This window comes from Myodes glareolus, chromosome 17 (assembly GCF_982192425.1).
Source record: "Myodes glareolus chromosome 17, mMyoGla1.1, whole genome shotgun sequence".
Classification (NCBI taxonomy): domain Eukaryota; kingdom Metazoa; phylum Chordata; class Mammalia; order Rodentia; family Cricetidae; genus Myodes; species Myodes glareolus.
In genome coordinates, this window is record NC_142042.1 from 4,582,844 (window position 1) to 4,610,675 (window position 27,832).

General features: G+C 45.6%; 1 protein-coding gene across 2 annotated transcripts; it reads left to right on the forward strand.

Annotated features, from left to right (window-relative positions):
* The first annotated feature begins 10 nt into the window (after positions 1–10).
* On the forward strand, positions 11–16,006 carry Tyw3 (tRNA-yW synthesizing protein 3 homolog). 2 transcript variants are annotated; one of them, XM_048453534.3, is made up of 6 exons: positions 11–249; positions 2,618–2,698; positions 4,629–4,727; positions 5,778–5,849; positions 7,319–7,452; positions 15,661–16,006. In XM_048453534.3, exons 1-6 carry the CDS (start codon positions 76–78, stop codon positions 15,872–15,874), a joined length of 774 nt encoding a protein of 257 aa, XP_048309491.3. In that variant the 5' UTR covers positions 11–75; the 3' UTR covers positions 15,875–16,006. The 2 variants fall into 2 exon arrangements, with proteins under 2 accessions (XP_048309491.3, XP_048309490.3); XM_048453533.3 differs by lacking the exon at positions 15,661–16,006 and adding an exon at positions 12,824–13,251 and having other exon boundaries at positions 16–249.
* The last annotated feature ends 11,826 nt before the right edge of the window (positions 16,007–27,832 follow it).

Consider the following 27,832-nt stretch of genomic DNA (forward strand, 5'->3'; position numbering starts at 1 on the left):
TCCGCGGCCACCGTGGCGGTAGTACGTCCGCGCCCACGGAGGCGCGCGGCGGATGAGCTCAGGTCGCTCTGGCTCATGGACCGCGGTGCAGAGTTCGGCCGCTGGAAGGCGCAGAGCCTTAGCAAGGCGGACCTCAGCCGGAAAGGCAGCGTGGACGAGGACGCGGTGGCAGTGGTGGAGCTCCTGAACTCGCGGGAAGAGTTCTTCACTACCAGCTCCTGCGCAGGCCGGATCCTCCTCCTGGACGGGGTGAGGCTCCCTGGCTCGTCCTGCCAGTACCACCTCGGTCCCTGTGCTTCCCAACGGTGCTAGCTGCCTACCTGTCGCCGCTCTCACAAGCACCCGCGTCCCCAGGACGGTGTGAAAGTAGCTTCAGCGCTAGGAGAATTGGATTTGTGGAATGCTAGAGGGATGGAAGCACCTGAATCCTCACCTGAGCCGCTCTCCCCAAGTCCCTGCTCTTTCTAAATGAGCATCGCTGAGGTTCAGGGTCACTGCCACCCAGTGGCCCACTCCACTACTGCAGCGCTGCCCTTTTTTTTTTTCTGGCTCTAAATGCAGCCGGTACATTTGGAGATGCAAAAGCCTCAGGCTGAGAACGCTAACCAGTTATCCGTATTGACCTAGGAAAGGTGCCTACTCCCATCTCCTGCTGTCCCAAGAACTGAGGATAACTAGATAACTTCTGTTGCATAGGATTTCGTGTGGAGGAAATTGAGTCGTTTATTTTCAGTGTTTGTCACCGTGCCTGGCCCACATCATTCGTTGAAGTTGCCTCGTATTCATTTTGTTACTGTTACTGTATCCAGAGCATCGTAGAGCACACATACACGGGTGCACTTTGTAGATCCAGAGTAATTAATCGTTTACCGAACTCCCGGATTAGCAAGGCCTATTCACGTTTATGCTTCTATCACGTTCTGTGCGTGGGCACCCAAAGCTAGCTGCCCTCACCCCTTCTACCACTGCCCCATCTGGGTTTTTTTTTTTCAGACCGTTCCTAATGTGTCTCTGAAACACTGTTTTCTCTCCTCCAAACCTTATTACACATTAAAACGTCTGTCCTTTTTCATAGTCACCTTTTAAGGCAGGATTCTTGGCTAAGCAACTGCTGAAACTTTGGGGCACATTTCTTACTTCAGAAAATTTAAATTTATGTTGTACTATGTCCTGCGGCCCTATTTCCATTTTAGCCATTGCCAAAATTGAACTCCTTTCTCCTTGGCTTTTGGTTACCTGCTTTTGTCTGGCTTGTGTTCTTCATTTAGGAGTGGCAGTACTGAGAACTAGAACTGGGGCCTCACAGGTGCTAGGCAGGCACTCTGCAACTGAGCTGTGTCCCCAGCTCCTCCCTGCCTTTTACCTTTTAAAGCAGGGTATTTTGAAGCTGCCTAGGCTGGTCTTGAACCTGTAATTCTCCTGCCTCAGCTTCTGGAGTAGCTGTTTTTCTGTAATGCTTGCCCTCAACCCAGATATCTGAGACATGAGTCCCCAGACTCCACTCTTCTACAAACACCCAAAGAGGTGCAGACAGACTGACAGAAGCCTAGTACCCACTTAGTAGTGACTGTTCACCCTGAACTGTCTTAGGACTCTTTTTGGACTTCTTTTTAGCTTATGTATCTTATACTTCATTGGTATTTAGTTTTATTCTTATTAGAAAAGAAGGAAAGTGAAAAACCAGGATAAGAGGAACATAGAGGAACTGAAGATGTTCCCAAGTCATGGTATTAGATCCTGTAAATTGGTTAAATGTAGACCACTCGTTTGGCTCTGAGGTTTGTAGCAGACAGCACAAGGCCAAGCACTGTTACTAAAGTCTTACTGTGAAAACCAGTTTTTCAGGAGACGTGATTCTGAGACCAGATGGCAGAGCATCCTCCAGTGCCCTTGTATAAATGTTTATTTTAGAGACATAACCATCTCTACATGCAAGATCTTCTCCTTTCAGTTTCAAGTATTTTGGAGGAGCATCTGTATATTCCTACTAGAATTTGCAAATAAACAACATTTAAGTCAATGTTGTAATAGTAGCCTTTTCAAATCTTTGACACTTTGGTCCTAGCTTCTTTGCCAATACAGTGTAATAATAGAAATCACAAAATTGTGCCCAAAGTGATGAGGAACGTGTTGAGAGGAGTGCCCATCCCAGGTATCAGCAAACGCTGGGTTGTGGTATCAGCCGGACCGTTCTACAGGTGTCCCCTCCCTTTGTCATCTTTTGTGATCAGATGCTGCTAGCATCTAACCCCTCAGCATCCTTCTCTTTTTTTTTTTTTTTGCATCCTTCTCTTCCAACAAAAACATGACCAAATGGCACATGGCCCGTGGTGAGTGCACCCACCTAGCACTCATGAGTCCTGGGGTGTCCGTTGCTAGCATCCCAGCCCAAACACAGATGCAAACACACAGCCGTGTTTCTGAACACACGAGTACTGTTATCATTCAAGCCCTAAGTTATTTGAGTTGATTTTCCTTCTTCGTTGTCTTTGCCCCAAAATATATTGAATTATTTTTAGTAATCCTTATGTGTATTAATTTAAGAATGCCCATCATACTGTACAATGCATTGTACTTGTTTTGTTAAATGCTATAATTAAGTTACCTGTCATTTTAGAGCCCAAATGATTCTGGGGTTCAGAAACAGCACTGTTGCTGGCTGCTGGTCACACACAAACCTTGTGTGAAAGAGGATGTGGTAAGTTTTTAATATTTTTTTTAAAAAAAATCAACTTTAAAATTCCACAGTTACTTTAACTGTGTGGAAAGAGTAGAAGATTCACCTGTATAATTGTAATGGCTGAAGATGCTGAAGCCTGCAGAACTCGGGCTCCATTGGTCCTGTCGGGCTGAGAACGTTATGCTGAGAGTGTCCGTGTGCCTGCAGCTCAGCAGAGCGTCCTCTCGGCAGCAGAGAGTCTATGGGCATTTGGCACATTGAATTGAAGTCTTCCATTTCGGTTATTTAATAACTTTGCAACCTGGAACAAATTATAGAAGAAGGGGATTTTCCCTCTCTGCATTGCTGGCTTCAGTGTTTGAAATAATTATACATCATGGATCCGTTTCACAGCCTCCTTCATGGCTGTGCTCAGTTGTGTGTCTCTGAGACTTGAGTGTTAGGTGAGCACATGGAAGGTTGTATCAGGCAGGTGCCTTTCCCTTCTGGTCCTTTAGAAATCCAGTCCCATCCTGTGCAGAAAAGATGAAAGGACAGACGTGGAGGCTGAGGTTCAGTGTTCTCATGTTGCATGTGGCTCTGTCTGTGTCTCTGGGAGCGGGCCGTGTGTTCCTCTGCCTGCAGTTGCTTTTCTGCTGCAGAGGGTCTTTGTAGCAGCCAGGGAAACTGCAAGCACTCCCAGCAGAGAAAGATGTCCTTTATCCAGCATCCATGGACCAATCCGAAAGACGGATTCTGAGTTGTCCTAGATGGATTTGATGCTTCATGCTAAATGAATTGCTTTTGCTAGTGGTTGATAATAGACTCTGGTTGGACACGGACAATTGAGGCTTCTGGTTGATAGGGAGGGTGAGATCAGGGTCATAACTGACGGCTCACTAGAGTCAGTGTGTGAAGGTGAGAGGGTGCTGCTCCCAAGTACCAGGCAGGCAGAAATAATAACTGGTATAGATTTTAGCTCAGATTAGTATTATGTGTGCCTCGTGCCATTGTTTCAGCTGTACATGCCACATGCCACTCAGGAAGGAAACTGGTGGGTGACTCCAGTCGCTAAGAACAAGCAGCACACGCTAGATGGCCACGGTGTAATATTTGCTTAGCGCGGGAATGAGGGGTAATCCAGACCCCGGCATGGGAAAGACTGTATAGCCCATGTCCTTGTGGAGCCTCAGCCGGTAAACTGTGTGCGGACCCTGGCTGGTAGAGCTGTGCTGCCGCTGAGAAGGACACTGCGCACATCCACGTTGTGCTTCAATAGAAAGACCTGTACTTTTACCTGTGGCATCTGCAGGAGATGGGCTGTACCAGTCCAGAGGGAGCAGAAAAGTGCTGGCTGCTCTGAGTTCTTTGTGTGTCACACGGTTCCCATGCTTAGCAGCCCATCTCATACCCTGCAGAACGTTCTTCTGGGACGCACAGTGCCTGTGCCCCTGTCTCAGTCTAACACCAGAACATTTCACCAGCTTTCCAAAGTACAGGCTCCAGGTACTACATCCTTAAGAAATTAAATTAAACAATAGTTTACATTTTTCGGTTGAAACAGCTGGAAAGGGTACAGAAGACTCAGATTTGTGGGAAAGGTAGAAATCAAGTCCTTTGGGGGTAAAAAAGGCAAATCAGGTGGCTCCGTGGATAAAAGCACCTACTGCCCACCCATCCTGATGGCTAAGTTGATATCCAGGACCTACATGGTAAAGGAAGAGAACCAAGGAGAGTTGTCTTAATGCAGACACTCCTCCCAATAAATAAATAAACTTAAAGAAACAATTGAAAGAAAACAAGCTGTAATAATGTTCTTAATGAAAGAATGCCAAGAAAGCAGAGGAAAGGAATTACAGAGGTGTGTGCTTGGCAAGCAAGACTTTCTAGGAGAGCGAAGGAAGGTGGGAGGGAAGGGTTGGCGGGGCAAGGCAGGGCAGCCGTGTGATGCTGCCCTTGGTCCCTGCAGATGGCAGCTCTGCAGGGTGCGACCAGCAGTGCCGTTCTGAAGTTCGAACCGTTTATCCTCCACGTGCAGTGCCGGACTCTGCAGGACGCACAGACCCTGGTAAGACTTTGTGCCGGCTCTTGAATCTCAACATCTGTGGGCAAAATCAGCTTTAGGCTTTAAGCCACCCTTTGAAATTCATTGATGGTTTATTCAGCTAATGTTTTGATTTAGTTGCTTTCATCTGGTTGTTCAGTCTAACTATTTTTATTGAGTGTTATGAACAGGAACTCCTGGTCATCTCTGGGAAAATAAAATACATACTCACACATGGCCGCCACCATCCTCACCATCCTCCATGTGAATTTCACAGGCCTGTGTCTTTGGTTTTCTTCCAAGTTTTAGGAGGAAGCTGTGGGACTCCCTGTTTGACGTCTCCCTGTTCGTTTTTACACCTTTTACTTCCACGCAGAGCTGTTCCATTACAAGTGTAACTTAGTAAGAGCACTCCGTTCCTGTGCATCACAGAGCAGCTGAGTCATTGCCAGCATAAAAGCCTTTCTACAAATGAGAGGCTGGGTTGGCCTGCCGTGGGTGCCTTGATTGGCACTTGTGTAGAGGGATGGAAGAAACACACTGGAGAGATGCCAGCGTGCACCATTTAAAGCTGTGCCCAGAGACAGGCACTGGGGAAAGTGAAGCCCCTAGAGATGCCCTTTAAGCGTCAGTTAAGATGCAGTACTCGGCATCCTGGGATAGTTTCTCCTCTAGATTTGGATGTATCCTTATTGCCTCTTGCTCCAGAGTATACTCCAAATGCTGCTTAAGTTTGACTTGTCCAGTTTCCATACCCAGGTCCAGCCCTGAGAGCTAACCCTGCTGTTACCTGTTGGATTCACTCTCTGTGGTCAGAGCTGGGGTGGAGACTGACAGGCAGAGCTGATACAGTAGAGCCACAGATATTCCCTGCCCATGAGCATGCTCAGTATCGCCCAATCTGTCGGGTGCTAGGGGGAAGTAGAAAAGGCCTGTGCTGTCTCTTCAGAGAGGTTTGTATTTATTCCAGAGGAGGCAAATGTCTCATTGGGATGGGTGCTGCTTAGGGCACTTATGGGACATAAGTAAGGGTCTGGCTAGCTGGCAAAACTTAGGGTGTGTGTTTTCTTGCAGCATTCAGTGGCCATCGACTCTGGCTTCAGGAACTCTGGCATCACAGTGGGAAAACGAGGAAAGACCATGATGGTAAGGTCATCGGCAGGAGCAGTTCTGTGGCTGTGACATAATCTGGGTCACCAGAGCCAGCTGTTATTGCTCCCGCTCTTCAGAATGCCTTACTGAAGTGGCAGGCTCTGCCTACATAGAAATGCAGAGTTTGGGCTTACATTTGAGTCCTGTTTTCTATCCCCCTTCTCTGCTTACCTTGAACCTGGTTCTTTGCACTCCCAGCCTCCTCCTGAGTCATCAAGGGATAATGGAATGAGTATGCTTGTGCTGTGTTGAGAGCCTCATGGGTATCTAGTCCTCCATGTTGGTGACCTCCTGATTACAGCCATGCTTTATTACTTCCGTGAGCTCTTTGATGCCTTGGGGTCTGCTGTCAGCTCGGAGGTCAGAAGACTGCTCTCCTTGGACCACGTCCAGCCGCTGGGAAACCAAGTCCACTCTACCTTCTGATTCATGCTTGGGCACCACTTCTTTTGCACCGTTCCATCAGATCTGAGTAGTGACAGATACTGCATGGCCTGAAAAAACAAGGGGATTTATTATCTGCCCTTCATAGCAAAGGTTTGCCAGCCCTCAATCTGGATGGTCCCCAAGGCTCTTAAATACTGCGTTCTCCTTGTCCTTCCCTGGCTAAGCCAACCCATAGTGATTTTGCCCAGATCGTGTTGTGTTCACCGTCTGCACAGCACATACTGTATTTGGACATGTCAAATTCCTGCTATTCTCGCTCCCTCCACTCTTTCTGTTTTTAACAAATAGAGGTGGTTTACAAAGAACTTAGGAAGCATCTAGACAGTAAATCAAAGCCTTCGCTACACAGCATATCTGGTCCCCAAAAGAAAGCACAACCATTTCTTCACCTTTCTCTCCTTTGTCCCCTATGTCCATTAGCCACTGGTCTGATCATATCTGCCTCCGTGCCTTTCCAGCCAGGCCCTACACCCTGCCTGAGTCAGAGCTCAGCATCCATCTTCTCACTTCTGAGATTGTCTCCTGATGGGCTGGCTCCGGAGAGTTCTCCAATTCCTAGCTGATAATTGTCAGAATCTCTCCTTTAAAGCACCAGGGTCTCCCAAGCTTCCTTGGGGAATATCCTGACTCTCCCTGACAGAGCTGCTGAGATTGCCAGCCCCACGCGCTGCACGATGGAGGAAGCGTGGCTTCTCCTTGCCATCTCCGCTCCAACAGATGCTGGAAGAGACAGATGTTTCCTTTGTTTCTTAGCTCTAGTGGGGTGGAAACTGCTCAGAGTTCCTGGACTCTTTGATGTCTGCTTCTCTGAGAATGCCTGTGCAGACGCCCTGCTGGAGAAGAAGCTGTACATGACAAGAACTCTGTTCATCTCCTTTGCTTTGCTTGAGTTTAACTAAATGACAGACATCAAGGGCCTATGTGCTCTGAGGAAGGGAACTGTCCCGGCTGAGCTCTGGCAGAACCTCTCTCTCACTGGGCCCTGTTCTTCATACCTAAACTGCTTTCTCTTCTAGGCTGTCCGGAGCACACATGGATTAGAAGTTCCATTAAGCCATAAGGGAAAATTGATGGTTACAGAGGAATATATTGAGTTCCTATTAACTATAGCAAATCAGAAAATGGAGGAAAACAAGAAAAGAATTGAAAGGTACAGTCAGTTATTCATTTCCATGTAATTTATATATTCCTATGTCATTCTTGAAAATGGGGACACATACTCCTTTAAGTTTATAGTCTAAACTGCTCGTGTGATTGTAGACCTCCTGTGGAGAAAAAAAGGGTGATTGAGGCCATCTGGGGGACTAGGGCACACTGACAGGCACTCAGAGATTGCAGAGGGAGGCTTCACAGAGTCAGCCAGACATGTGACCGCCAGGAGAGTGCACCAGAGAGAGTCCAGCATCCGTGGAACCCTGGGCTGGTTCCACAGCCATCTGTTGCCATGGAGCAGATCTGGAATTACATCATAGCCCATTGGAAAGAAGACTAGATTTCAGCTCACAGCTCTGGGTTCTTGTTCTTCAGCTCTGCCACCTGCAAGTGGATGAGCACACGCTCCCTTGTACAGGGGTTTCCTATAAACACTGCCTTCCACATGCACTCCTCTGGGCAAGCTGTGTATCTGTTGGTTTGGGGTTTTGGTGTATTTTTGGGGGGGTTGTTTTGTGTGTGCGCATGCATGCACTCGTCATGTGAGTGTGCATGCGCAGCCCAAGCACACTTGTGAAGGGCAGGGACAACTCCGTGGGTTGCATGGGTTTCAGAGGCTAAACACAGGCTGTCAGGCTCACGTGGCAGGTGCTCTTACCCACTGAGTCACTGCACTGTGGCTCACCAGCCCAAGTTGCATGTTTCCAAGTTTCAGAGCAATGGGCATTTGGGCGTCATTTGTGATTTCCCTTTCTCCTTCTTCCCACCCTCTTGACAGTCCCATGTCTCATCACTCCCTAAATACCTATCCAGTCATTTCCCTGCCATCTTCATTGTCTCTTTGTTCACTCACGGCCTGTGCAGCATCCCTTCAGCTCTCTCAGAGCAGGTGTGGACCAGGTCTGTCTCTGGTCTCTGTACTGCTGTCAGAGTCTTGTCCATGCTACAGAGGAAACCCATGCAGTGAACTCCCTGCCTGAACCTCTCAACTACCTAGAGATTTGCAGCTGCAGCTAAAACTGAAGGTGCCGTGATAGCAGTGGGAACTTGTCCCCACAACAGCCTTGTTCAACCCTGTCCCACCAAGTTCCTCAGCCCAGCTCCACTGGTCACTGTCTTGTTTCTGATTGTGTTATCACTAATCTGGGGAGATGCTAGCCCAGAGAACAGTTACTGATATCACTAAATATCATGTTCTTTGTGGTAAGCCTTGGTGCCTGCTGTGAGTTCTCAGAACAGGAGAGCCCTTCCTCTTCATTCACTCAACAGTCATCCCACCCAAAAGCATGGAATCCTTAGAGTTAACGAAGCTTCCTCTGGAGAGCTGCGTGACCTGTATCAGATTAGGTCCAGGAATGAGAGGACCATTCCTCACCCACAGTGGCTGTCTCCGAGCATTGCAGGGGTGAGAAGCCATGCCTCACCCATGGCTATCTCAGAGCAATGCAGGGGTGAGAAGCCATGCCTCACCCATGGCTGTCTCCGAGCATTGCAGGGGTGAGAAGCCAATTCCTCACACACAGTGGCCATCTCATCATTGCAGGGGTGAGAAGCCATGTCTCACCCACGGTGGCCATCTCAGAGCAATGCAAGGGTGAGAAGCTGATTCCTCCCCCACAGTGGTTATCTCAGGATTACAGCAGGTAGATCCTGGTTTTAAAAAATTGCTCATAAACCCGGCCACAAAGCATGAACATCCTGCCCAAAGTGGGATCAGCTGACACGTGCCTGGCCGCCCACCAGACTGCAGACAGGAACTGCACAGAGACACGTACAGCCACCAGAGTCGAAAGTCTACAGATGTGTTCCACGGAGCCGTTTGTAGAAATGCAGGAAGCAATGGCTCAGTTTCTCTATATTCTGCCCTGAATTTCAACAAGATTATAAATATAGCCCAAGATCAACTAACTATACACCTGGTGAAGTTAATTGAGCCACGCACACCAACCATAAAATCAAATTATGAGTTAAATCCTTTGACTCAAAAATGTATTTTGAGATGATAGTCTGCATGCCACTATCAAGAGAGCCAGGCTCATCATATAAAATCAGGAAAAAATTAAAGAAGGGTAAAAAGTGTCTTAAGATCCTGATTACAAGATTACGTGTGGCTCCAGAGCATGTGAGCAAATTAAGGTGCTCCTCTGGGAGCCGGCTGCACATCAGCCAGATGCAGGCACGGAACTCCTGGTCTTAGAGGGAAAAGGGCGTCAGCAACAGCGGGTGAGCACAGGGGGTGGGGAGGAGGGGGGAGAAGGGGAGAGGGCGGTGGGGGGGACATGTTTCTCGTGGTTCAGATAGAACTGGAGCTCTCAAGCCAGCAAACATCAACAATAGCTGATTTAGAAGCGTGACAAAGATAAGAGTTAAAAGTTAAAGTACTTACAGATATGTTGTGTGTGTTGTTAGATGCGTGCATATGTATATGTAGGTATGATGTGTGTGTGTGCATGGCGTACTCGTGTGTCAGTGTGCATCCTTATGTATCAGTGTGTTATATGTGTGTCGGGCCACATGTGTGCACATATGTATGTATGAGAGTGGTGTCAGTGTATGTGGTGTGTGCTCTGTGTGTACAAGTATACCTATGTATGGAGGGGGTGGTATCTATGCAGGTGTGCCTATGTATGGGGTGTGTGTGTGTGTGTGTGGTCTGCACATATGTTCAGATCTGGAAGTCTTGTGTCCTGCTCTCACTCTCTGCCTTGGGACAGGGTCCCTGACCAACCCTGGCGGTGCCCTCAGTCTCTGCTCCTCAGGGTCAGACGCCCACGAGCCTCGGCTGTGGTGCTGGGTCTGAACTCAGGCCCTGACGCTTACGCAGCAAGCGCTGTTACCCACTGAGCCATCTCCTCAAACCCTAGATACTTTTAATAGAGAAAAGGTCACGTTCATGTTTGTGAACAGCAGTCCCCATGCCTGCTTCTCTGTGGGACGGGTGAAAAGCTGCTCAGCAGAGCAGTGGAAAGGCTGTGGTGAGCATCTGGAGCCAGGCAGGGCAGTCCTGGGACCATGGCTGCTTCGTAAAGAGCCAGATTGGAGACTGGAGGAGACAGGGACCCGACAGACACCAAAAGATGTTTCATATATAACAATATCCAGGTGGGAAACCAGAAGTTTGTAGATCTGCCTTTGGAGGGGTTCTTTGTTAGTACCGGGTCAGGACCTGGATTCAGTGAAGCCATGTGGCACCGAGTAGAAAGAAATTAACAATGTTCTTTTTTTCATCAACTGTATAATAAAATATTAAATAAAACAGAATAAAGGGCTGAATATATTGGCATATATAATATTGTTAAGAATAAAGAAATCAGAAAGGCAAAGTAATTGAATCTGTTTGCACTGGTTGGGTTTTTTTTTAACCTTTTTACTGTGGTAAAATATGAGTGACAGAAATTTACCATTCTAACCAATGGCATTCTGTACGTCTGCATTAGTAGCCATTCTGACCGATGGCATTGTGTACGTCCGCATTAGGTAGCCGTTCTGACCAATGGCATTGTGTACGTCCGCATTAGGTAGCCGTTCTGACCAATGGCATTGTGTACGTCCGCATTAGGTAGCCGTTCTGACCAGTGACATTGTGTACGTCCGCATTAGGTAGCCGTTCTGACCAGTGACGTTGTGTACGTCTGCATTAGGTAGCCGTTCTGACCAGTGACGTTGTGTACGTCTGCATTAGGTAGCCGTTCTGACCGATGGCATTGTGTATGTCTGCATTGGTAGCCATCACCGCCATTCATCTTCAGAGCTTTCATCATCCTGAGCAGACACTGAACTCTGGCCCTCTGTCTGTCCTACAGCTGCTCCCAGCACTCCGCTGTCCATGTGTGTGAGCGTGGCTGCAGCTGCTTGATCACGCAGTCTGTCCTGTGTGTAGCCTGTATTGGTGTACTCTCGTGTGGTTGTGGTTTTATTTGTTGCAATACTGGGTATCCTGGGGCCTTGTGCATGCTTTGCAAGAGGACCGCCCCTGACTACAGCCCCTGACTACTAACCTGCCACTAAGGACGCTGCTGTACTGTGGATGCCTCAGTCACTTTCCTTTTCCAGACTGGCCACACCCCATTGTGTTTTCCTGTGGTGGGAGATTTGTGTGTGTTTTCTCCCTGAGACCACCCATGGTGTAGACTGTCGAGTTTTCTGGCTGACGCAGAAGGGGTAGAAGGATGCAGAGAAGAGGGGGAACTAAAATGGTAGTAGCCTTTTTTAGTAGGAAAGGTGTTCCGTCGCTCCATGAATTTATCAAGTTTATTCCCTAATATTTGACTCCTGAACTTTATTGACTAATAAAACATTAGGAGAAGCCACAATCCCCTGTTCATCTGTTGATGGGCAGTTGTTTACGCTTTCCGTGCAGGGAACGGCACCGCCCTGGCAGTGGTCCCTTTACACAGAAAGTTTTAGCTTCTTAGGAAGCTATTTGTCTGGTTTTCTGTTGTTGTCTGTTTTGGGTATTAAACCCAAGAAAGCCATCATTGCCAAATTCAGTCTGGTGATGTTTCCCTATTTGTTTGAGTTCTTGTATTTAGGTTTTTATGGGTATTTACTTTAACTAGCGGGTGACTTCAATACTGTTAGTGACTGAATGAGTAAGGGGTTGGTGAAATGTTTCTCTGGCCGCCCTTCTGTCTGCTGCAGCCCCCAGCTCCACTCCACATAGATGAGAACTCCACAGCTAACCCCTCCCAGTGCTGACCGCAGTCTCGCCCAGGTTGGACAGTGTGTGCTTCTGGTCAGTAGGACTCTAGGAGTCAGCAGTGTGCAGATGTTGTCATGACGACAGTGAACTGGATGGGGATGGATATGTACTTAAGTGTTCTTTCAGAAAGCACTGAAGTGTGCAGGACTGCTCGGCAGTGCAGTTGAAAAATGAGCCCAAGGTAGATCCGCAGCTTTTGTAACAGTACAGCTGGGCATTCTGACCACCACCAAGTAACTGTAATTCTGCCCAAGGAATGGTGAACGCCCAAGATGGGCCTTGGAGTCACTGGGTTTCCAAAATGAGGTGCTATTATTTCCTAGAGAAAGTATTATGCAGCCAGAAGTGTGGTGAAGGGGAACTCTGACCCAGCCCTGGGGCAGGGTTTAGAAGGAGATCACTGCGTGGAAGGAACTGACTGTGAGGAGAGAGGTATGCTGATGCGAAGATGGGAACACAGCCCTGGACTAGAAACGGGTGTCTGTGAGGAGTGAGAACACAGTTTCACAATGATGAAGGCCAAGTTTTAGTTGATTGACTTTATAATTTATCAAGCTAAACCATGACATTGTCAAGCTTAAAAAATAGATTAAGTCTAGGTGTATTACAGTCATTAACTTTTAGAATGCCAGTCAGTATATGTAACCATATATTTGATCCCTTACAGGTTTTATAACTGTCTACAACATGCTATAGAAAGAAAACCCATTTCTAACTCACATTCTGAGATCAAAGAGAAAAACAACCCAATTTGTACTCATAAGAATAAAAGGAACCGAGAAAAAGCACCTGACCCTTCTGTCCCTGAAGACACAGAAAAGGAGCTGGACAGTGGCGACGGCCTGGGAATCGGTGCTGTGTTCTCCTCGGAGGATGACTAAGACACACATTATAAAGATGCTCTTTACAAGAGTGCCGTGTTTGCTGAGTGCATCAGCCCTGTGGGTACAAGACTTCATTTCTCTCTGTTTCAGAGAAGCTCACAAGTGTAAATGGCTTTTCAAAGTAGCTTTGTGTATGTTTGCTCTCTGAACACTTTTCTTCAGGATATTAGGAGTCACTCCACAAATAAACTTACAACTTTTGATGCCTGTCTTTTTGATTCCTGTTTCTGTTTGTCTGAAGTAGGAAAAGATCAGTTCTCTTCTGAGGCAGCCTCAGCATCATGAACTTTTGAGTGGGAACCATAGGAACAGCCTCAGCCCAACCCTCCGCTTTTTTTTTTTAATGGGAAGGTCTGAGTTTGTATCTCTTACCACGGACAAGTGTTTTCTCCCCACTCAGTTTTGTGGATAAAAGCGACTAATGTTCTCCTTGGCATTTTGTTCAGGGAAATATCTGAGCCTTCTTTCTGCTTTGTCCCTCACCACCAGAGCTTGCTCCTGGCAGCCCGTGGAACACTTGGATGTAGCTTCTCTAAACTTGCCTGGGAATGGTCACTGGGATGCAGACATCCCCAAAAAATAGAACACGTGTGCTCTGACAGCTTGAGTTCTGATGTCAGAGGTCCTAACCTATTTTCTAGGTTTGCAGTTCTTCTGCGCAATGGAAATTGTAGCTCCTGCTGCGTTCGCACTTCAGTGCTATCTGTGCCAGAGTGAAAGCCGGAGACCATCGGCTGGTAGCAGCCCACTGCAGCATTGCTGTTTATGCCTGTTGGAAGTGAAGGTGATGTCATACCCAGTTTCAAATGTACCAGTCAGAAAGATGACGTTGGTGGCATCACAGTGGGCGCATCGTGGTTGCAGGGGGGCATCTCCAGGTTTAGCAGCTTGAGCTTGAGGCACTACATCTGCACCCCATAGTCGGGGAGAGAGGGACACAGTTGCTTGAGTCTGAGACACAGTCCATGGGATGGCGCCACCACATCAGGGTGGATCTTCCCTCCCCATTTAAACCTCTCCAAAACCTCAAGGACACCAGAGGTTTGTCTCCTGGGTGATTCTGAATCTCACCAAATTGACAAAACTGTCACAAGTCCAACCTTGGTCAGTCTGATGCCCAAACATATTACTCTTTCTTCTCTCATCAAGATCTGTCTTATTATTTTCATATTTAAAACATGATTGACAGAATACAGAACAGGCAATTCTCCTGCAACACTTCCCCCTCTTAAGAAAAAAAAAAAAACAAAGGAAAATAAACACTGATTGGCCAGGCAGGAAGTATAGGTGGGAAAACCAGATAGGAAGTAGAGGTGATACAATGAGAACAGGAGAATTCTGGGAAGGAGGAAACTAATTCCTCCCTCTCCTGTCCAGACACCTAAGAAGCGGGATGTGACCTGCCCTTCTGGAAAAGGTATTGAGCCATGTGGCTAAAATAGATCAGAATAATGGGTTAATATAAGTCATAAGAGCTAATAAGAAGCCTGAGCTAATGGGCCAATCAGCTTATAACTTATGTGTAGCATGAGGAGGCCTGCTTGTTGGGGTATCTGTTCCCGCCCAGTACCCTACAGCCGGCAAGTCCCAGAGAAAATCAATCACACAGAGATCTCTATAAGTTATAAAGCTGATTGGTCCATTAGGTCAGGCTACTTATTAGTTCTTATGACTTATCTTAACCCATTATTCTGATCTATGTTAGCCACGTGGCTTGGTACCTTTTTCAGCTGTCTGCTCACATGTTGCTTCTTCGGTGATCTGGGCAGGAATGGCAGAGGGAGCTTCCTGCTTCCCAGAATATTCCTGTTCTCATCGTCCCGCCTCTACTTCCTGTCTGGTTGACCCACCTATTCTTCCTGCCTGGCCAATCAGCGTTTTATTAAAATACATGATTGACAGAATACAGATAATACTCCCGCACCACTTATGGAGACCTCTGTGTAATTTTCTTTGGGGCTTGCCAGTTGTGGGGTACCATGTGGGACAGAAACCCCAAGAAGTAGGCTCCTTCATGTTACAGTAACAGTGATTTAAGTGTCCTGTCCTCATTAGGAAAGAGGTAAGGCATGGATTAGCTCCTGGAATAAGCATTGAAGATCTCTGAAAAATGCCCTTAGTGTTGGAAGACAGAAGGGGCTTTAAACTCATCAGAGATGGGGAGATAGATCTAACACTACTATGTAAGGTGCGTGATAAAATATTCTTGTTAGGATTTTTAGTCTTTTGCGGAGAAGCTTTGACTGCAGCCTCTCTTTTCCCTATTCCCCTGGAACTTTACACATGTGGGAATGTCCTAACAGGGATTCAGGTAGTTGCAAATGCAATGTGTCAAAGCCCAGTAGCATAACTTAATTTCCTAGAATTTTCTATGTTCCTTTCTTGTGTAGTGAGTCTGTGTTCATCCATTCCAATAGATGTAAATTTTACAGCATCTTTAGATTTACAAATATTGGAAAGGAAAAGCACAGCAGCTCACGAATTCCAGCCTCCCCTTCTGGCCCCCGCTTTGGTGTAACACTCCTGTCATGGCCCACGACCCAATGTTGTGAGCTTGTTCTTACTCAAGGCCCGTGCCTGTGCAGATCCTCATGGCCCTCACCTCTGTTCTCTCTTTCAGAGCCCAAGTTCTTCTGTCAGCCATGTTCTCTCCTCTCCCCAGTGTCTCTGCATCCCCTTGGTCGTGTCTTCAGTCACTTTCCAGCCGTGCCCCGTCCACCTGGCCTCCTGAGGGCTCCCCTGCAAAGACTGGAGACGATGTGTGGAAGGTCTGTCAGAGACCACGTCAAGAGTGCTTTCCCTCCCTGCAAACACATTTCCAGAATGCCTGTTGATTTTGTTATCATAAATTTTTCACAGTCTATACATCACAAGAAACGACTTTCTCTTTTACCCCACAAGAAACTGTTTCCTCTACGCTACTTATAAGCCTTGCAAAAGAAAAGTAAAAGCTCTCGATGACTAAATGTTTGACTGTGCATTTACATATGTGTGAAACAATTATATATGCTTCATTATTAACTCATTTTCCCCTGAAGTATTTAGTGAGCAGCTACTGTGTACCTGGTAGAGCAGGACAGAGCCCCCTCCATGAATACCTGACACTCTTCAGTCAGAAAAGGACATCTCCCCTCCCCTCCTGTCCTCCCTAGCACCAAAGACCGCTGAGTGTGACGGAGCACAGCTGTAAACCAGCATCAGCCACGGCAGGAGGATCACTTCTAGTTCAAAGTTAGCCTGGTTTACATACTGGGTTCCAGCAAGCACAGTACAGAAAGTCTGTCTCAAGGAAAAAGAACACCAAATCAAGAGCCCTTGTAGCTTGCAGGACCCTGGGCAGGGCTCTTGAGAGGCCTCCCAGAGCCACTTCAGAATCCATTCTGTGCTTCCTGTCCCCAACATCACCTCCACCTCCTTCTTTCTGTCCTCCATCACCTCCTCCTTCCTGTTCCCCGCATCACTCCTGTGTTCTTCCTGTCCCCAACATCACCTCCACCTCCTTCTTCCTGCCCTCCATCACCTCCTCCTTCCTGTTCCCCGCATCACTCCTGTGTTCTTCCTGTCCCCAACATCACCTCCACCTCCTTCTTCCTGTCCTCCATCACCTCCTCCTTCCTGTCCCCAATATCACCTCCACCTCCTTCTTCCTGCCCTCCATCACCTCCTCCTTCCTGCTCCCTGCATCACTCCTGTGTTCTTCCTGTCCCCAACATCACCTCCACCTCCTTCTTCCTGCCCTCCATCACCTCCTCCTTCCTGTCCCCAACATCACCTCCACCTCCTTCTGCCTGTCCTCCATCACCTCCTCCTTCCTGTTCCCCACATCACCCCCCATCTTTACCAAGGCACATTTTGCTTAGACTCTCAACTACACAAATCAATAAGTATGTCAGTGATTATGAGTTACAAACATAGCCCAACACTGCCCTGCTAATGTGGATTGGTAGAGGGAGGAAGCACCATTTCTGTCATTTTGTGTCCCCTGTCCTTGATAATGGTTGGTGTTCAGCAAATACTTTGTTTTGATAAATGTTATGTATCATTTACTTTATTATTTGTAAGATCAGAGAAGCTCAATAATATAATAAATAACATTAAAGCCCTGAGCTCATTTCACAAGGTACAAGGTCACTTTAAGATGCATAGTTTAGGTCTCATTTCTCATCAACTGAATGTGCAATCTCCTGCATAGGCTCATGTGTTTGAACCCTTGGTCTGCCTGCCATCACGAACTCCGCCAGACCTCATCACAGAATGCTATGTCACTCTAAACCATGAGCCAGATGGTCCTTCCTCCCTTAGGCGCTGCCTTCAGGCATCTTAACTTGGTGCCGAGAAAATAACGAATACAGTTGTCCTGACAAAATGTCCAGACCCTAGAATTCTAAGATATGCTTTGTAAATTAACGGGACACAGCCTTTCTGATTTTTTTCAGCAGTCTTTTTTTAACTGTTTAATATTGAGATAATTTCAGAACTGAAGAAAAACAACAGTCATAAAGAATCACCAAAGCTGATTGTGCCCCCTGGCTCACAAGTATGTAGGTAGTGGATAGTGTATACGTATACACACACACACACACACACACATACACACACACACACGTGACCAAATGTGTGTAAACATCTCAGAATATATTCAATATACATGACTCTTCTTCTTGAGGTAGGACCCCAATATCTTCAGGCCGTGCTTGAATTCTCTATATAGCTGAGTAAGACCTTGACTTCCTAATTCTCCTGTCTCTTCTTTCTGAGTGCTGGGAGTAAATTCCTTGCCTTGACACCTGATTTATATCATGCTGGGAATTGAAACTATGGCCTCATGTGTGCTAGCCAAGCATTCTACCAGCTAAGACATATGCTTAATTAATTAATTAATTAATTAATTAACTTTATTTATTTTATATCCTGACCACAGATTCCCCTCCCTCCTCTCCTCCCATTGCCTACACCCCCTCCCTTTTGCCTTCCCCCATCCACTCCTCCTCTGCTTCTGCTCAGAAAGGGGCAGGCCTCCCCTGGATAACAAAACATGGGAATATGAAGGTATAGGAGGTCCGAGCACCTCCCCTTGTATTAAGGCTGGGCAAAGTGACCCAGTATAAGGAATAGGTTCCCTAAAACCTGACAAAGCATTAGGGACGGGCCCTGTTTCACTGTTAGAAGTCCCATGAGTAGTTCAAGCTATACAACTGACAACTATGTGTAGGTCGGTCCCATGCAGGCTCCCTGGTTGTCAATTCAGACTCGGTGTGCCTGTATAAGCCCAGATTACTTATTTCTGTGGGTTTTCTTGTGATAACCTTGACCCTTCTGGATTATACAATCCTTCCTCTCTCTCTTCAGCAGGATTCTCTGAGCTCAGCCGAATGTTGTTTGTGGGTCTCTGCATCTGTTTCCATCGGTTACTGAATAAAGGCCCTCTGATGACAACTGAGGTAGATTGGGTAGCAATCCCAGCACATCCCACAGCCAGGGCAGACTGCAGGTCAAGGCTGTGTGGCTGGTTTAGTGCCCCAATCCCTCCACTGGAAGTCTTGCCTGGTTGCAGGAGAGGACCAGTTCAGGCTTCATATCCCCTATTGCTAGGAGTCTCAGCTGGGGCCATCCTTGTGGATTCCTGGGAGTTTCCCTTGCACCAGGCTTCTCCCCGACCCTGAAATGCACCTCATTCCCAGTCTTTCAGTACTCTCTCCCTCCAAACAGTCCCAACCTGATGGATCCCTCATGTTCCCATCCCACCCAGCCCCAGTCCACCTTTCTTGGGAGATCCAAGCACCCCCACCCGGGCCCTCCTTGTTACCTGGCCTCTCTGGGTCTGTGAATTGTAGCATGGCTATCCTTTACAAATAATATCCACTTCTGAGTGAGTACATGCCATGTCTGTCCTTTTGGGTCTGGGTTACCTCACTGGGGATGATTTTTTCCTAGTTCCATTCATTTGTCCACAAGTTTCCAGATGTCATTGTTTTTAACAGCTGAGTAGCACTCCATGATGTAAATGTACTACAATCTCTTTATCCATTCTTCAGCTGAGAGAAATCTGGGTTGTTTCCAAGTTCTGGACATAGAAATAAAGCTCAACCTTTTTTAACTCTTACATATGTCAATGTATGCAGTCATCTCTCAACATCTGTGGGGAATATGATCAGGAATGCCTTTGGATACCCAGATTAGTGGGTGCTCTGGCTCCTATATAAAATGGTAATGTATTTTCATATGTCCCATGCATATCTCCCCATAAGTGTTAAAACATACAGTGATGTCTTATAACGCCTTATGCCCTTTGAATGCTTAGAGAATAATAACAAGGAAAGGTCTCCGCAGTCAGAGTAGATGCAACTTTTTCACATATTTTTGACTTGTGATTGGCAAATTCACAGAAATAGAGCCTACCAATGTGATGGCCAACTGTGCTTCCTAAACACAGTCTACCAATGTGATAGCTAACTGTATTTCCTTTCTTTAAATGACTTGGCTAATGTGGTGTTGGTTCAATTTCTCCATCCTAATTACACTTTTTCCTCTTGTAACTCATAAGAAATGTGAATATCACGGAAGAGAGGGTAGGAAGATTGTAAGAGTCAGTGGACCAGGGTGACTAGTGGGAGATGGTGTCTTCTAGATGAGGACAGCGGCTATGAAACAGTGTCTTCTACCTGTGACAGGGGAGTTGCACCCATGAAATCTCAACAGCGTGGCCCCCAAACAATGACGCCAGCAGTTAGTTCACTTGCCAGCCTGGATGGGAAATCTCACAAGGCTCTCCCTAGATTAAGGGCTACAGTAATTAATGGCTCCCGAGAGTGGGAGAATCAGTCCCCTCTAGAAAAGAGGCCCCTGGAAGGTTACCCAGCCCCAAGCAGCCATTTCTAAACACATGTGCATATGAGCGACACTAAGGAGACTCAGCAGGTGACACATGAAACAGTGATAAGAAGTCGTGAAGGTGAAAGGGATGGGGTGAGCCAGGGACGGGGTGTAAGACGGAAATAATGTAGGCAGAGTTCTCATGTATGATGCTCAAAACATAACAGAATAAATGCTAGAAAAAGGAAATTCGTTTGAGCTTTTATATTTTGGAATCTATGAATACCCCATTTTTTTTATCAAAATCTCACTGACCTGATTCACCATCCACTCACAATCATATTCAAATCAGTTATTACGTTTGCTCTTTTATTTCTTTTTTTTTATTAGTTGGGGTTCTACTTTGTCTGTGAGCATGTGTGTGCATGCTCAGGAATGCATACCCATGCACCCACACACATGCATACACACTCGCGCACCCACACACACGCACGTGCACACACACACGTTTGTCACGTAGGTTATTCTATTCAATGATGTGTCATTGCTGTCACCATCTGTGTTAATGTTTACATGGTCCGAGGTGTAGCCCATGGGAGTCTCTCGGTTGTCCCTTGTGTGTTTTGCGGGTCTTCTTACCTTGCTCATCTTGTGAGTTTGCAGCCCATTTGACATTTGTGCCTAGAGGTTTTCTGCATTTGTGACAGTAGGTTATTTTTGTATATAATTATGAAATTGTTCATCGTGCATGATAATTATTAGCAAATGATCATTATTCCAAGGTTAGATTTTGCAGTGCATGTCACCTTCAAGATGTGCTGACAGGAATGTCATGGGCTGCTTTCTTCTCTAGGAAGGCAGTGAGAAATTCCCATTAAAGCCCCGGAGTCTTGTGCATAGAAGTCCTTACTGAGGTCCTTTGTTCCTCGGTTTTCCATGACTAAATCCCTGCTTCTCTTCCAAAGTACAAGGAGACTAAAATAAACTGGTTACACGTCTTCAGATGCACCACGTAAAGATAAAAGAATTGTTTTGAATTTCCTTATCTTAACAACAGGTTTCTGCCCAGAGGTGATGGCACACCTTTAATCCCAGTACTCAGGAGACAAAGGCAGGCAGATCTCTCACACAGGTCAGCCTGGTCTAAAGAGTGAGTTCCAGTCAGGCCTACACAGAGAAACCCTGACTCCAAAAACAAAAAAGAAAAAAAAAAAAAAGAACAGTAGATTCCTAAAGCCACCAGTCCTGTCTGTGCTGATGCTTTGGAATGGGTCATTTGCATGAACTGTCAAAGGCTTCCACAGCATCAGAAGCATCACAGCAGGGGGAAGCTTAGTTAACCAGTTTACAAAAGAGAAAGAGGAGCAAGAAGCGGGTGAATGTGGACTCGGCTCTTGCCCACCTTGGCCACCAGGTGGCAGAGTAGGACACACAGTTCACACCGCTGCCTGAGTCACCCGTGACGGGCAGAGCCTGGCTGAGCATTCTTTATAATCCTCGAATATGCTAATGGTTTATTTTTAAAGCACATTGGAAAGCTAACTTCTATCGACATTTTTAAATAATGAAATCACTTAATGATATTTTAGTCATTTGGTAATTTTTTTTTTTTTTTTTTTGCCAAAAAGCTATTTACTGGGAACATTTTAGCCTTGTTGTTGAAGGCCAATGCTGGAATTGTCACACAAAAAGCAGTAAACATCATCAGAACAACAGCGGCTTCACACTTTTAGTCTGGTGTGTGTGTGTGTGTGTGTGTGTACACACACATATATGTGTATATATACATACAATATATTCTACATGTAAAACATATGTATTAGTATATATAGTTGTTCTGCTCATCTTCATGCTGTAAGTATATTTCATTTGTTGGGTATGTGAGCTAACAAATTTATAATCAGAATCATTTATATAATTTTAAAAGATGACTCTCTCTCCTCTTTCTCTCTGTGTGTGTGTTTGTGTGTGTGTAGGCCTCTAGAGAAATTGCTGTCTCGATATATGTGAATTAAATCTCCAGCTTTCTTGGGATGAGTGGATAATTATAGTCAAATTCATCAGGACTATAGATTTCCACCTTACACTGTTTTCTCCGACGGTTCTAAAGTTTTCAGAGGAGTCTGTCTATCTTTACGCTCGTTATGTTGCCTAACGCTTGGAAAAAAAAAACTTCAGTATCTACATTTAATAATCCCTTGTAAACAGTGCACTGTTTATTAAGTGTGTGTGGCTGGGGTCCACCTAAGCCTGTGCATTTTAGAGAGCAGGTGAGAGTGAGCCTCAGGTGCTGATCCTCAGGAGATATCCATCCTGGGTTGTGAGGCAGGTTGTCTCACCAGTTAGAATGGGCTGGCCGGCCAGTGAACCCCGGGAACCTCTTGTCTGCATTTCCCCAAGGCTTGAATTGTGAGATGCATCTGGTCTTTTACTTGCTTATTAGAGATTGAACTCAGGACTTCATGGCTGCACATCCAGCACCCTGTCTACTGAGCATCGTCCCAGCCCCTCCAGAGAATGTCTGATCTCTTGGTGTCAAGGGACACTGCTTTCTCTCTGTGACTCTCTAGCTAAAGGGTAAAGGGTACCCTTTTCAACTCAGTGCAGCGTTGATAATTTCAAGTATAACACAGCGTTAATGTGGGGCAACGTTGTGGTCTGCCTGTATAAAAGTGGAAATCCGTGAAGAGAAACTAGAAGGGGAGCCTGGTTAGAACTATCGTCCTTCTTGTAAATATGAGTGTGATCAAATGTTGAGAAACGGCCAATGATTCACCTCCTTGCTACTGCTATTATGTGCTAGAAGGAGCTCAAATAAGATCTGGCTTAGCCGCATAATCTCTAGTTTACACGTTCCATTTAAAAGACAAAGGAGCGTTTTTGTTAAATATCACATTTGTATTTTCACTTACAAACTGAGGAGGAATTTGGCAGGCGCTCCTCCATGGACTTGAAGTGCTTGCTTTCTGGCCTGGCTCCTTATTGGATCCTAAGCTTAACTGCTTCCCCAGACGGTTCTGTATTGCAGTCTGAGTCAATCAATCCTCTGAATGGGAAAATGGGGCGTTCTTTCACTCCAGGGATGAAGAATAGCTCTTTAAATGGGGGAACATTTCATCGGCCATTTTTCAGTTACTTTATTTTTTTTTAATCTTTCCATATTTTTAAAATTAAAAACTACATATGATCCAGATCCTCAGTTGTTGGTCCGTGGCCTGCTGCCCTGCTGACGTGAGCAGTCTAAATATAGGAATGAGTGGATCATTCACATCAGTCCTCAAATCATGCCTTCTTTCTATGGAAAACACACGATGCAATTTAATTACATCATCTGCTGTTCTCTGAGACAGGGCTTCCAACAGGGCCGAACAATTCCGAAGCCAGTTCATCTCCCGCTTAAAGAGGGCTAATCAGAAGGGATTTGCAATATTGAAATCACGAAGAGGTCGTGATGATTGATTCTGCAATTCAGAAATGAAATCTTCCCCAAAGCCCCCGAATCTTTGAAGCGGCTCTGTTTTGAAATAATGGGAGAATGTTGCGTCACTTAGATATCTTGCTGATGTTGTGTGTGGATTTCCCAAACTCTCAGAGTGAAAATGTGCTTCCAGCAACAAAAATGAATGAATTACAAATGACATCAGATAATTCTGGAAGGTTCTGAAAGCAGAAATTCTCGGCGTTTAAAGACAGGGCAATCTGTTCTATGAAAATAATATTTAAAATGGGTTTCCACACCAAAATTATTTTCATTGTTTCTTTACAGAAAAGACAAACATTATGCAGGAACTTTCCATTGCCTGTTGACACTGAATACCAATTTCTGCTATTAATGTAGAAAGCGGTAATTACGTTTTTTAAAATGATGACTCTGGTAATTATATATTTAAAATATGAATCCCGATGTTTAATTAGGTCATATGACTATAATATCAGCTTGCACAAGTAGCACATCAATTCTTAGCAATCCAAAGAAATACAGGCATAAAAGGCTGCTGTAATTGTGACATTTAAATAGAATAAACCATGATGCACAGCATTATTCTTTAAATATTTTAATGTTTACCAGTGTTATTGAGTAATGAAGTTTGTCATCATGGAGTATTCTTTGTAGATAATTACTGTGGTAGCAATGAACACATTGGGACATTCATGTTTTTCCTCCAGAAAGGCTTCCAAATTAAACTCATAGCTTGATTCAGAGCATATATATGAAAGTGGATTTTTATATGTTAGTATTCATCAGTATATAATTTTCTGAAATTAATTACATCACACTTTGTTAGGTAATTTTCATTTTCAGCCTGTATTACAAACCTGCATTTTGTTCGTTCTTATTTTTGCTTCTTCCTGCTTTTCATTTACAAACACTGAATTTCTTGGCTCACAAGAGGGGTTTGTCTCATAAACGGCTTTCTATAAAGCCTGTATGCCTGTGCATTACAGTTTCATTTTGCCATAGTTAGAATCAGGTTTTTTTAAGCTTTTTTTTTAAAAAAAATTTATGCCTTCCTTCTGTAAACCACACTAATATTTAATAGCTTTATTTGTTGCAAACCCAGCCGGATGGCCTTTGGTCAGTGGCTGAGTCTTGGACACCACCCTCTCTCAGCGGCAATGCTTTAAGATGACTTCCGTCTAAAGAGAGGCGAATCCCTCTGTACTACATTCCTCTCCCCAAATTTGCTCTTTAAGACTTAAAAAAGAATCAGTTAAACAGATTCTGCAGGATTTGTTTGTGCAGGGCTGGTGGCACAAGCCCTTTTAAACACAAATGCCCCGAACGCCTTCTCACAGCGAAGTCGCGATTTGCACAGCTGAGAAGAGCGGGACTTTTCCGTTCCCGCCTGGGCAGTCCTGCCTTGCTGGCTTTCCGCACTCCGCGCTTAGCAACGCTGCTGGAAAGAACGCGAAAGTCTATTATATTTCGTTGTTTGCCTTCCTCTGCCTCTGTAGCTACAACTGCTCTAGGAACTCAAGAGTCCCAGGAATCCGCTGTGACTCAAAAGTCCCTTCTGGAAAGAAAATCTGAGTCGGTCGAGAGCCCAGGGTTATATTCCCGTGTTAAATGGACAAGAGAAAAAGCGATGTCCTTTACAGAGCCACGATGGGGGTCTCTGAAATTGAGACTGGCAAACCTGCGCTGACCCTCCCTGCGTTTAGAAATGTCTGGTGCCTGGTAAAAAGAAAGTCCGCGGTTTAACACTAGGGGTCATTTCAGTTTGTGGTAATCGACTAGGACCCAAGGACAGGGTAGGGACAAGGTCGTGTGGCCTGTCTCTGTCCGGAGTGTCCCGACCTGGACCACACTGTCAACCTTCTCTGATTTCACGAACGTGAAACAACAATATGCTCTCAGTTTCTCCTGAGTTCATTTTCGTAAATTCTCTCCAGACATCGGCCATTGGCCGGTACCCGGGACTGGGCGCGGGGCAGGGGGTAGGGAGCAGGGGGGCGGAGGGCTATCCGCACTATGACACAGTGACCCGGTGCTTCAAATATTCTGACCCCCTGAGCCACGGGGGAACTCTAGATTTCAAACTGCTGTGCAGCACATAGCCGCGAGGACGAGGCTCTGTTCCACCCATAATACAATTCCCATTTCTTTCTAATATCTCGGACATTCTACTCCAGAAGGTGTTGGAAAGTTCGGGCTCTCTTCAAAAAGTGCCTTTGCTGCCGTTACCTGGAATTTATCAATACCAATTACTTATTTCTTTGTAAAAACTCGCTTGGAGACTAGGAGCCGGACATGTGAAATTATGCAAATATATATGCTGTTTTCAGATTCGCAGTGGGCATTTTCAAATGAGCTGTCGACTCTGTAGAATGAATTATGATCCTGTTTACATGGACTGGAATGGGTAATTGCTAGCTGTAAGTCCATTCTGGGTTTCTTAAAGGTACAGTTACTTTAAGATTTACTGAAATCACTTGCAGAAATGAAGAAAAGTTGTATTTGTTCATTTAATCCAAGCTTTAGGCCTGCGCAAAGTCTACCCTGCTTCAGGAGTGACCCTGCTGTGTTCAAGATTTCCAATCTAAAATAAAAATATTTCCTTGGGTTCAAAAACCACATATATTTCCCACACCTAGTATTTGCTAAACATACAAGTACCGAAAGAAAGTTACTTTGTCCACTAGAAAGGAATAAATAATTTACAATGTTCACTAAGGCCTCCCCTATTCTAGATTGGAAGCGTGGCCTGGATGCCCAGACCTGTCATTTACCCCGCATGGCTGAGGAGGCAGAGCCGCGGGACCTTCCTGCTGCTGGTTGCTTACCTTAAAGGTCAGAAATCTTGGAAGAGCATCGTTGTGTTGTATTCTACTACCAAGTGTCTGTTCTAAATAAATAGGAAAGAGTTCGTAAAGTGAGGTATCTGCCAAAGCTGGCAGGTTGTGACCCTCAGGCCCAAAACAAAGGTGTTCTCTGAGCCATCTAAGTCCCATTAGGTAGATAACAAAAGGTTATTCTTGTTGTGGGCTGCACACTGCACACACTAACCTCAGGAATATCTTCTTCCCCAGAGTCTGTGATGGCTCTGCAGTCTATGGCTAATGTGCCAGAGCCTGAAAAACAGCTTAAAGCCCATGGCACATCCAGGAGACTGCAGACTCAGGATGGAGAGACTCACAACGCAGAAGGTGTGGTGGGCGAGGACCTTAGGCCTCAGGCTGAGCCATCATTTGCTGCCTTCTCCTTCTTTATGAGATTCCTACCTGTCCCCTGCCCTGGTTCTTCCTTTGAAGGAGAAGAAGCTGGGCAAGCAGTTCTGTGGTCTCTCCTGAGTCTGTGAGTTGGTGTGTCTATCTGTCTGTCCACCAATCCCACCAGTCAAATTGTTTTTCAGAAAAAAAAAAATACTGATAGGGGCTGGAGAGATAACACAGTGATGAAGAACGCTGGCTATTCTTAAGGAGGACGCACATTCTGTCCTTGGCACCACTGCTGCACAGCTCAGAGCTGCCTGGAACTCCAGCTCCAGCTGACCTGACATATCCTTCTGGCCTCTGCACCTATACACATATGACACACACCTATACATACACATAAATAAAAATAAAATTTAAAATAGAAAACAGTATGTTTTTGACTAGTATGCTACTGAGTTTGATATGTGTGAGTAATATTAATTGTACAAAAATGCCATGCTCAGAGGAAAAGGTGCATTCATCTCAAAATAACCTACATCATAGATTCCTCAATTTTGTGGATTAATGTGTTAATGAAATAATCGTGTGTGTGCATGGTTTAATGAGCAAAAATGACAATATGCAAAGGAACATGCTGTACCATAGGACATATTAAAACAAGAGTACACACACATGCTGTGTTGTAGCTTTCTAGAATTAGTACCTTTCCCTGATCCAAATCTGCCACTACTAAAAGAACCACCCAGTGGAAACTTTATGATGTTTTAAGAAGTCAGATCCTCTGAAAGGTCAACACCCTTTCTAAAACAGTAGCGATCAGTGACGATTGTCCAAATTTATGTGGGGATACCGTAGGTCAGCGTTTTCAAAAGAATCCACGGCCCTGTTTCTCCATTCATTGGAGACACTCCTCCTCCTCCTCCTCCTCCTCCTCCTCCTCCTCCTCCTCCTCCTCCTCCTCCTCCTCCCTCTCTCTCTCTCTCTCTCTCTCTCTCTCTCTCTCTCTCTCTCTCTCTCTCTCCCTTTCTCTCTCTCTCCTTTATTTCACTTATTTCCACTATCTGCTAGCTACTTGCCAGCACGGCAGAGATGGAATTTGATGTCATGAAAATGGTAGCCCACGAGAGACACTCATTACAAAAGCAACTCCTTTCCACCTCCCCTCCCCCCAAAATAATAACAATTTGCTAAATTGTTGGGAAGTTGTTCTAATTCCTTGTCCAAATTATTACTCGCCCTTTAGATTAGAAATGAGGCCAGGGTTAGCAATCAGCTATAAATGGTAGGATTTTTCAAGTATGAAGCACTTGTCTGATTGTGAA